This window comes from Hydractinia symbiolongicarpus, chromosome 6, assembly GCF_029227915.1.
Source record: "Hydractinia symbiolongicarpus strain clone_291-10 chromosome 6, HSymV2.1, whole genome shotgun sequence".
NCBI lineage: Eukaryota > Metazoa > Cnidaria > Hydrozoa > Anthoathecata > Hydractiniidae > Hydractinia > Hydractinia symbiolongicarpus.
In genome coordinates, this window is record NC_079880.1 from 17,855,588 (window position 1) to 17,867,248 (window position 11,661).

Consider the following 11,661-nt stretch of genomic DNA (forward strand, 5'->3'; position numbering starts at 1 on the left):
CCTCATTTTGCACCATCACTATATCACCAGCAGCAAAATTTCGTTCGTTTTTATTCCACTTTGTTCGTGTCTGTAGTGAACACAGATATTCGCATTTCCATCGTCTCCAGAACATATCCAACACATACTGAGCTCTTTTCCACTGTTTCCTGCAATATAACGACGCTTCTTCAAAATTACCAGGAGGCGGTAAAACTACCTTTGATTTCATCGTTAGAAGAGCAAGTGGTGAAATTGGTGTTGCACTGTTTGCATCGCTGATTGCTTCGACGCATAAAGGTCTAGAGTTAACGATACTTTCTGCTTCTGTTAAAATAGTGTGCACCGATTCTTCACTCAAACGCGAGCCATTATGATTGAAAAGATCTTTTAATATTGCGCGCACAGATCGAATCTGGCGCTCCCATACTCCACCCATGTGCGAAGCAGCAGGTGTATTCCTCTTCCAGAGAATCCAATCACAACCAACACTTTGAAGGAATTGTTTAACTTTCGCATTGTCCATTTGTTTTAATGCCTTTATGAACTCGGTCTCGGTGCCGACAAAGTTAGTGCCGTTGTCGCTTCTCATCGTTCGAATGTTTCCTCTTCTAGCAACAAACCGTCGCAAAGCTAGAATGAAGGAGTCAGTTTCCAAGGTGTTGACAACTTCAATATGGACGGCTCTGCTCGCCAAACAGGTAAAGAGGCAGCCATATCTTTTTACAAACTTTCGATATGGTTTTATGACCAATGGCCCAAAGAGATCCACTGCGCAGTATGTGAAAGGTGGGCATGCGTCTACTCGATCTTTGGGTAAATCTGCCATGACTTGCTGGCCAGCTCTTCCCCTCAATATTCTAGAATCAACTGTCGTACTGCTGAGTTGATGTGTATGATCCAATATCCACGTTGCCGAATTTCTTGCAATGTTATTCCTCTCCCCGAATGGTGAGTGTTTTCGTGGCACCATCGGAGCACAAGTTCGGAAAACCAACTTTTTTTGGGAAGAATAGCAGGATATTTGAATTGATACGCTTCATCCATGTTGCACAATCTTCCACCAACTCTGAGAATTCCATCATCGTCAATGAAAGGACTCAATTTGTATAATTTGCTGCATTCTTTCAAAGCAGACTTCTTAATTTTGTCGTTTCGTCGATCTTGTCTCCATTCCTTTGAAGCAAGAGCTTTAATTTCAGAGGCAAAGTGTTGTTGTTGTACTAATTTTATTAAACATTTTTCGGCTCGTTGAAGATCTTCAACGCACAGCACTGGGGGACTCGCCTTCTGGCTTCTTCTTGTCATCCCATGACTTGGGGCTTTTATTTTCATCTTCAGAATGTCGATAAATCGACCGACCAAGGCCATGACCCGTATGCATTTCTGTAGCCTGGAAATTCTTCTCTCGAATGTACATAAGATTCCAGAATCAGTTGCTGAAACAAATACTGAAACGCTACGTTTAAATTCGGGATCATCAGTGACACTGTTTTTCGCTGGATCGTAGGCAGCTGGCCATGCTTCCCTTTCTTCCCAGAGAAACTGAGGTCCCTTGAACCATCTACTACTATTCTCTACATGTTTCAAACTTATGCCTCTCGAGGCATCATCGGCTGGGTTTTCATGGGAAGGAACGTGATTCCATTAATCCAACGAAGTATTTTCTTGAATTTGTTGAATTCTATTTGCCACAAAAATATGAAAACGTCTTGATTCGTTATTAATATAACCCAGTACTACGTTGCTGTCTGTCCAATAACATTCGTAGTCTACGGCAGGCATTTCTTGCTTCAACATTACTCCGACCTTTACGGCCACAGTTGCTGCTGTCAACTCCAACCTTGGTATTGAAACCATCTTTATTGGAGCTACTCTCGATTTTCCAAGGAGTAAGCAGCAGTTGACGTTTCCTTCTACATCTATTTTCATTATTTTTCGACAATCTTCCAATTTATGTTTGTTCGAACAGTAGAGACAATCTCTGGTGACGCCCGTCAGGTTTGTTTTAAGTTTGGGTGGATCTTTCTTGTTTTTCACGTCATTATCCTTTTTATTCTTCAATTCACTGATGGCTTCTCTAGAGTAGAGGGGATCATTTTCAAGCGTTGTCTCTTGCTCCATGAAGTCAACAAAATCCCTCAGCTCCGCTTCGTTCGTTTTTATTCCACTTTGTTCGTGTCTGTAGTGAACACAGATATTCGCATTTCCATCGTCTCCAGAACATATCCAACACATACTGAGCTCTTTTCCACTGTTTCCTGCAATATAACGAATCCGCTCATATGCGAAGTGCCAATCTTGGGTGAATAATGGTTGTATAGGTGTCATTGGCTCCGGTTATGAAGGCGCTAGAAGTCATCCAAAGTTGGTAAAGAAAATTGAACAGCGAGAACAGTTTACTACTATGTTACTGCGCGTTGTTGTTCGGTTCACATAAAAAGACAGAATTTTGTAAGATTCAACAGTTTCTTTCCAATAATAAAGTACAAATCCTCAAAATCCGTAGTAAACTGTTCTCGCTGTTCACAACGCTAAGCAACTGTTTTACACAAAAATACAACTCTTTTTATACACAAAAGTGACACAAAAACATAACAATTACTGCACAGCTACGATACGCACGACTAACACACACAATGACATTAGCGCACCACAAGGGACAACTCAAACACACAAACTATAATTGTCTCTAAACGAAATCCCATAGGGGCCATTTCAACATACTTGGAAATATTTTACCATTCTCTTTTCATTTTCTAATAGAAGTATAATTATTTGAAATATATCTTCCGGTTTTTGCACGAAAAAATGGTTAAGTATTGCAAAATCTTGCAAAATTAACAGTGAAATTGGAGAAATCGGATTCGACATATTTCGAAAAGATTGGAATTAATTAGTCGTACATATTTTTCACAGCGCTATTTCGTGCATCCTTTGCCAGCATGAAGTAATGAAGAATTTCTATTAGCTCCAAAATGCACATTGACGCATGCGCAAAAAAGTCACGTGTCGTTAAAAATTGACGCATGCGCATAAAGCTCTCCCCACGACCCCACGAAATTCAACTACATCATAAAAAATGGCGAATGTGCCAAACAGGTCCCGGCTGAAGTCCGACGATATAATCATCAGAAATTGAGTAGAGAGTCCCTACTTAAATAGTCAATGCTAGTTAGGGGTTTATGTAGATATAAAAATAAACTGGTTTATCTATACATAGGTGAATATTTATCATAGCACATCCGTATTTCATTCTCAACAGAGAATGTTTCACCCCGATCAGACCTCTGATCATGACGGGCGAGTATAATGCGTGTAAATCGCACTGCTCTTTCATCGCTTTATTCTATGGACTACTGCCAAGTCCAGGGAATGTTCACTAGCTCCACAGCGTTTCAAGATCCTTCTTCTCATCCTCCGAAAAGCACAAATCCATTGCCCTATGGTAATGCCAGACTACTGGCCCTAAGTCGTATTTTATTCAATCCTTCTGTATTTTCCGATGGCGATAGGCATCAGTATATGGCTTGGACCACCCAGTACACCTTGCCAACATTTATTATGTGACGAACCAGGACGGTCTAGGACGGATCACTTTGCTGGGGGGGTAGAGCGACAAGGCCGCGCTGCACATGTCTTGGGTCTTTATCCAATCTGGAACATACTTGAGCATCTTGGGATGCCTTGCACATCCTATTTGATGTAGTAACGGCCTTGGTACACATGTCTTGAGTCTTGAATTTATATGGAACATAGATAAACCATACTGAAAGATAACTACTTTGTTCATAACTAACATACTGCCTGGCAGTGAGCGGGATTCGATCCGCGGTTCCCATAACTGGGAACCGCAGGCAAACCCACTACACAACGTGCGGCAATATGTTAGTGATGAACTCAGATAGTTTATCCGGATGGTGTGTATACATAGGTGAGTATTTATCATAGCACATCCGTATTTTATTCTCAACAGAGAATGTTTCACCCCGATCAGACCTCTGATCATGACGGGCGAGTATAATGCTCATGAATAAAGCGATGAAATAGCAGTGCGATGATAGTGGACGCATACTTGATGAGTAGGATAGATACAATTGGTCGGAGACTATCGTGGATGGATAAAATGCTTTGCTGGTGGTGCTATCTGGAATACATTACGTATAACGGAGGCAGTTGCGAATGCTGTAGTTGGACCTTCAAAAACATAAAATAAAAGAAGGGTGTTATAATTTGGAATTAAAACCGTTTATTAAAAAGACTTTAACAGTGGCGTAACGCCTGACAATATCGAGGATATGAATGTCGAAAACCTGGTCCTCAGCAACCATATCCCTACAAACAAGGGGAGGGAAAGGAGATATGTGATTTGGTATTGTGTTTAAGGCAAGCCATCTCTGCTGGTGATAAATACTCTCAAACATATCTACTTCCATGGTGTATCCTAATATTTCAAGGATTCTGCGTTAACCATGTCATTAGATCTTAGTGGCTACCCCAAGTTTTTTGGCCAAGTATTCCCAGAGCTGAACCAAGATAGAGGCTTTGGAAGGGCATTGCTTCAGCAACATAAGTGTTAAGAAAGAACGGCATATTAGTACTGAACTGAAAGAGTAAGGGCAACATCAGAAACCAGCTTTCACAAGAAGAAGGTGCCGCAGGGATCTTGTGAATTTACGGGCAATCATCAAATCATAGGCATGGAGGAGTGTAAGTACGAGAAGGTCCCTACACTCCGCTAGCTATCTTAGCGACTCCGATTATGATGATGGGAGCGAACCTCGACCCCAGAGCATCTTATAGCTTTTCTGACCCCAGGACGGCGATACGATCATGTTCGTATCGCCGTCCTGGGGTCAGAAAAGATACAAGATGCCCTGGAAACGAGGTTTTGTCGGTTGGTATATTCCTACAAATCAAAACATGAATATTTTGAGGAAAGAAGCGGCGATGTTAGGTATCATAGCAAGATCGAAGATCATCATTGATCAAGATACAGGAGAGGGGATCGGTTGTGTTGGAGGAGACGTAGATACATCAAGATACAGATTGTAGTTTTTCAGAACCTCATCTTTACCTTGTTGTCTTTCTCTTGCGACTAGCTTCGCACGCTCTCGTTTATCGATCTTATTCATCTGTTTCCTTAGTACCATATAGCGCTGTTTTTCCTGCTTAATCAGGCTAAATTCGTAGTCCCTTGCAACTGCATTTTCGATAGTCTTGGAGATTATTATTTTATTATTATTAATCATTACAGGTTTACAACTTCAGTATGATATAATATATCTGCACTGTTATCAACGAGTGACCAGCGAGTGAGAGTTAAAAATTGTTTTTGTTTTTAAGTAATATATATAAAATTATGAGAATGTTAGAAAAAAAAAGAAAAGAAAATAAGAATCAAATAGCAGACTATGAACAGAAAATTAGCAAAAATGGGAATTAGAAAAAAATTGAGTTTAGGATTCAAACTAAGATAATAGACCTAGAACTCACTTTGTTTCAAAAACTTTTTAAAATTTATCATACTCTTTTCTTCCCTGATATTAGAGGGGAGACTATTAAAAACTAAAGCTCCTTGATAATACGTAAGCTTCCGACCAGCTTCCGTCTTGATGCTAGGTAAGACTAATTTAGATCTATTTTCTCTGGTGTTAATCGAATTGCTAACCAATTTGTAATTGCTGTCAACAGTCGTTAACAGCTTTGAACACATCGATTGCTACTTGACCAATTCTTGCGGGTTTTGATGATGTGCTTAGCTCTTCTCAGCAAGGACTCAAATTTTCCAATCCATGTTTTATTCATTCCACTAGATACGTCGTAGAAGAACAGTGGATGGATTATTGAGTTAAAGATGGTTTCAGCAACATTTGGAGAAATTTTGTAACGTATTTTATATAAAAGTTTGATGCGTGAGGTTATACGCTTGTATGTTTTTTTAAGGTGATGGTTCATGTTAAGGTGAGTATCCAGTTGAATCCCAAGGTATTCGTAATAATCTGGTTGGTTTATATCATTTTGATCGATCACAATACTGACAGGGATTGTGGTTTTCGGGTCGCAAAGACGACAAATTCTGTTTTGCCCTTTTTTGGATTAAGAATTAGGCAATTTTCCTTCATCCAATCGTGAATGATATTTGCATCCAAATTTATACAATGTTTAATTTCATCTAACGACTTGCTTGATGAATGTGTCTGTGTCATCAGCATACATCAATACTCGACAATGTTTCAATTTGCACGGTAAGTCATTGATAAGAAGAATAAATAGCAATGGCCCAGAATGGAACCTTAGGGTACACCATGCGTCATATTTTCAGGATCTGAGTATGCTCCATCAATGAAAACAGTTTGACTTTGATTAAAAAGATAACTGCTTAACCAATCAATTTCAGTGCTATTAATACCATAAAAAGGCAGTTTCTGGAGAAGGCAGCCATGGTTTACGGTATCAAAGGCCTTTCTCAAATCCATGAATAGAGCTTCGGTTGTCTTACTTTTATCCATATTGTATCTTATATCGTCAACAAGTGATTTAACCGCTTCACGTGTAGATCTTTTTCGTCGAAAACCATATTGGTGCTCACTCAATAGATCTTGATTTTCTAAATAATCGGCTAGCTGGTCGTAGACGATTCGTTCGATGACTTTAGACAACACATTTAGTACGGAAATGGGTCGGTAGTTATCTATTTTGAGCGATCGCCAGATTTATGCAATGGTATTATTTTTGCAGATTTTTCACAGGTTGGAAATGTACCAGTTTCCAAACTCTTGTTTATCAAGAACATGATAGGTGCAGCTAGTTCGTTTGAGATGTCTTTAATTATCCTACCGGGGATAGTGTCAATACCAGCAGCTTTAGCCGTTTTAACCGATTTTAGTACTCTATTCACCTGATTAATTGTCACTGGTTGGAATTTAAATGATACATTCCTTTTATTAATCGTGCGCATATAATTACTTATGTTGAACAGTTTCCAAGTAAAGTTTGTTATAGATGATTTCACGAGACTTGAACCAACATTGGTGAAAAAAGAGCAAAAATTGTTCGCAATTGATCGAATATTGGATGTTACTGTTCCATTGATTACGAATGTTTTGCTCGGACTTGACGAATCTTTAGTAGGGTAGCACGACTCAATTTGTTTCCAAAGAGCTCTTGGATTTGCTGAAGATTCTTTCAGAACAGCACGAACGTGGTTTGCCTTTGCAACACGAATGCGATTGGTTACAGAGTTTCGGTAAGATTTATAACTTTCCCAATCTCCAGTAGAATTGGTTTAAAAACGGCGATGATGATAATCACGCGTATTCATTAAGTTTCTGATTTCTCTGGTTATCCAGGGGTTGGATTTTCCACATACAGTTTTTTCTTTAAGTGGCGCATGTTTTTTGATTGCAGTTGATAAGTAGTATTTGAATAAGTTCCATGCTTGGTTTAAGTCGGTGACAGTTAAACAATTCTCGCATGGCACGTTGCGAATTTCATTCTTTAGATCTTCTTTGTTGTATTTTGAATAATCACGTGCTTTGATGTTCTTTTGAGGATAGCGTTTACAGTTTGCTTTTCGGCTGATTCCGATTAGGCGGTGATCGCTGAGAGAGTTAGTACACCAAAGAGTCGTTTATTTTTGATTTATCGGTTGTAAAAATTAAACCAATTAGTGTTCTACTTTCTTTTGAAATGCGTGTAGGCGATTTAATGACCTGACTGTAGTTATACAGTTTAACCAGATCTTTTAAGTTAGAGTGTACTCTTGGGAGATTGTAATCACAATTGAAATCACCACATATAATTAGAATTTCGGATTACATCCGGGATCTTATTAAAACTGGCGGTCTTTTTCTTCTTCTTCTTCTTCTTTTTCTTCTTCTTCTTCTTCGACTGATTTTTTAACCGATTGCCGTAACGTCACGACTTTTAAAGTCCGACCTGGCCCCGCGTCCTAGCTCTTCCGTACCTATCTTAGTATTCGCAAAATTGGGAAAGAATGAAGACTGCGTTACGAATTTAATCACAAATATTGTTATAGACTGGTGTTTTATTATTATTTAATTTGCTATGCTAGATACTCCTTTAAATTTTCATTTCCAGTTATGTTTTTAACGAGGCGGATTTTGTTCAACTAAACCAAGCCCTAGGGGTTAAGGTACGAGTCGTTTCTTTTGAGGGACCGAGTTGGCCATATTGATTATACTCCAGCTTGTTCACCAATCTGCAAAGCGAAGTGTTTTGAAATGAAGAGAAATATTTGGTTGGGTTAGTATAGTTATTTAACTGCCTAAATTTCAGTTCTATCAACGTTTAAGATGTTGTTTAAGATGTTTTCACATGTTAAAATGAAAATATCATCACGTTTGCTAGCCATGCATAAATCTAACGAAGTGTCTGCTGCACCGGTACCGGAATCGTAGATCGAAAAACTACTGAACCGGTACCGGATTTCTCCGGCTCACGGCTAGTGAACCGGCACAGGATTTTTCAGCAAACTTCCTAATTTTTTGTGTAAAATTTTATTTTGAGAACGAAGACGATAAAATAAGTATTACTAGAAATGGTAATTTTTCATACCCTGAAAAAATCAACTTAGAGAGGTTCTTGCGAAATACATGTTTAATCGCTTGACCGTTTGGAACGTTTCAATAGAATGATTCGTTTTAAAGAAGCAAAAGCCTGGTTTTTATTTCGTGGATACAAACCCTTGCATATTAAATAAGTAAGAGCCTAGATAACAAGACGCTTGACGTTTTCTTGAAGAAACCAGCTGTACTGCTTTCATACGCGGAGAAGATATTCTTTTTCGCTGAAGAATTTTATAGTTTTGATACGGCATCTCGATAGGCATAAATTCACTATGTCGATTACTTTTGTTGTTGGGGAAAAATTTTCTACTTTTCAAGAATTGAAAACAAAATTACATACATACAAGGAAAAGAATTTTGCTGATGTCTACGTTAGAGATAGTCGAACTGTTAAGCCTTCACAAAAAAGATTGACGAAAATAATAAAACCCGTTGTGTTCATGGTGGAAGAAAATTCAAAGGAAGAGGCTCTGGACAACGAGCTGTTCAGTACGTATTTTGTTTACATTAATTAGCGACCCTGTTTCCAGACCTCTTTATTACTGTGTTCTATAAAACTGTTTTTTTTATTTCTTTTAGTACTATAAAGCAAGACTGTCAGAAACGAAGAAGGTTATTTTGCTGAAAGATATCTCTAATATGGCTCAGGAAGCGAAGAAAGGGAAAAGCCGCAATGATTTAGATGAAATTGCAACTGTGTTACGTGATAAATACAGTAAGTGACGATTATCTACAGCCCTGTCACTTTGCTTTTATTTTGAGGCCGTCGTTAAGGTTAAAACGACGACGTCATTAGCGCTCACTGAGATAGTATTTTTGTGTGTTTACCATTCCTCGCATTTTTTTCTAGATTCCTCAGTTCATTTATGCAGTGACGTTAACGACAATTTCAAGGGTTTATTTTTCAAGATGAGGAAATGAAGGATGCGTATGAAGCATTTCCAGAATTGATTTGTGTTGATGCTACCTTTAAACTAACTGAGCTAAGAATTGCAGTTGACATCATGTTAGTGGAAGATTCGATGGGGCAAAGTGAAATTGTTGGAGTGGCGCTTCTTGCTATGGAAGATAAGGAAATATTGTCCTGGTTTTTGGAAACTTTTAAACAAAACAATCCTTCCTCAGAGAATCTTCGTGTGGTTATGGCGGACAAGGATTTGAATGAAAGAGAACTAATAAAAGTTACATTTCCTGGTGTAAAAGTATTAATATGTCTCTTCCACACATTAAAGGCATTTAAAAGAGAAGTCACTGTCGCGAAAATGGGCGTTACTCAAGCGAAAGTTGAATCACTGTTGTCCCTCTTTCAACCAAAGGCGTATGCTAACACGGAGAAGGAATATCAGGCCTTGAAAATCAACTTTCTTGAAATTGCACCAATTCAGGTGAGATCTTATTTCAACGAGAGCTGGGATGATATTCATGAGGAATGGGTCCTGGGCGATAAATTAAAAAGTGACAATTTTTTCGATTCGACCAACAATCGTTTAGAGAGTTTGAACGCAAAGTTAAAGAGCGTGATACATTTATATAGTTATTTTCGCACTCCGTCGACAATTAGATATTAATCTTTTTGATGGTGATCTGTGTGCACAGAGATGGAAGTCGTTATATTATAGAAAAAAGTGTAGGCTGTTTCGAGATGACGGGATTTCATCAAACGTAAACTACGATCATCTAACTATACAACCATCAGCTGTTTTGACAAAAATGAAAAGATTTCGTGTGACACAATTAATAACCAATAAGGTGGCTGACGTTGTATCCGAGCAGACAGGTGCTATTTTTGATCATCGGGTTGAACAGTTGAAAACATGCTTGACCTTTGGGGAAATGGAAAAGAAGTTTTAATCGCAGAACTCAATGAACAAAGTATGATATGTTTAACTATGTTCTTGTTTAAAATTTGTGCTATTGAAATAACTACATTGTAGTGTAGTGTACGTACTATTCAACAAAGCAATCACAGCCCTTATTACTGCTGAGTTTTGATCTCTATTTTTTTTACAACTGTGTAATTAAAAATATAATATTGATTCTTGAATACTCACATCGTCTGCTTCGTCAACCATACCAGTTCCTCCTGCTGCTACTACAATTACAGGTGAATTTACTTTCTTAAGAAAATAGGTGTTGCTAAAACAACAGCAGCAAAAATGTTTAGGGACCTTGGAGGATCTTCATCCTAAATACTTTAATTTCATTTTTTAGATAAAAAATTGAACTTGAACATAAAAATGCCACCAAGATTCGTGATGAAAGGAAGACCAAAAGGAATAAGCCAGACTGTCATAGGGTTCCAGCGAAGGAAGAAAGGCGAGACGAAGCTTCTGGCGTTCTGCAAAACGCATATATCGACAAAAAAACGTAGAGAAAGAGGAAAAAATCAAAAGACTAGGAATTACAAAGTTTTGCAAAAATCATTTCCCTGATTTAATCAAGGCTGAATTGTGGCTAGCGGAAAACTCCTCGTTATTGGAGAATCAGCCCATAAGGCCACTAGTATTAACCAGTGAAGACAAAGAATTGCAGCAAAATGTATTAAAAGCACTAAGAGACCCAATGGAATTTGAAGATGACGACGAATACAGACAAAGTCGTGAATATTTAATGGAGCATGCTGGATATCAGTTTTTTTTCATCCAAAGATACCCAAACTGCTCTTAACATATTAAGAGATGAAAAAGGTATAGACATAATGGCGCGTTTCTAGTCGCCTGATCGCTGCGAACGGAGCTTCTCACAATTTTAAAGTTCTAAACTCCAGTCAAGTTTAAACAAGCATTCCGTTATGTTTATACCTTTTAACCAATTGTTGTTTGCGAACTTATATTTTTTTATTATATTTATTTTTTACTCGATTGATTGCTAAAACAACGAACTTTGTAGATTGTTTTTTCGCAAAAAAGAAACAGTAGTTATCGCTGCATAAAACACGTTATTTTTCCTTACTTTATTTTGATAATCCTCGTCCAAAAAGGCAACAAAGAAAGCTAGGAATTAAGTTAAGATCCTGTACCGGTGCACTAGATTTACAAATATGGGGCCCGGTAGTAAAGTTTCATTACCGGTGCAGCAGTTCTTAAATCTA

At 38.1% G+C, this 11,661-nt stretch overlaps 2 protein-coding genes across 2 annotated transcripts; one reads left to right on the top strand and one right to left on the bottom strand.

Annotated features, from left to right (window-relative positions):
• Nucleotides 1-1,218: 1,218 nt before the first annotated feature.
• LOC130647286 (uncharacterized) lies at nt 1,219-2,233 on the bottom strand. The gene has a single exon (XM_057453082.1). The coding sequence runs from the start codon at nt 2,215-2,217 to the stop codon at nt 1,627-1,629; it is 591 nt and encodes a 196-aa protein (XP_057309065.1). The 5' UTR covers nt 2,218-2,233; the 3' UTR covers nt 1,219-1,626.
• A 6,124-nt stretch (nt 2,234-8,357) lies between these two features.
• Nucleotides 8,358-10,617, top strand: LOC130647329 (uncharacterized). The gene is made up of 2 exons (XM_057453139.1): nt 8,358-9,285; nt 9,421-10,617. Exon 2 carries the CDS (start codon nt 9,488-9,490, stop codon nt 10,136-10,138), a length of 651 nt encoding a protein of 216 aa, XP_057309122.1. The 5' UTR covers nt 8,358-9,285; nt 9,421-9,487; the 3' UTR covers nt 10,139-10,617.
• Nucleotides 10,618-11,661: the final 1,044 nt, after the last annotated feature.

Excerpts from the sequence above, each read along its gene's own strand:
- LOC130647286 (XM_057453082.1), bottom strand. The coding sequence starts at position 2,217 with ATGTGTTGGATATGTTCTGGAGACGATGGAAATGCGAATATCTGTGTT.
- LOC130647329 (XM_057453139.1), top strand. The coding sequence starts at position 9,488 with ATGAAGGATGCGTATGAAGCATTTCCAGAATTGATTTGTGTTGATGCT.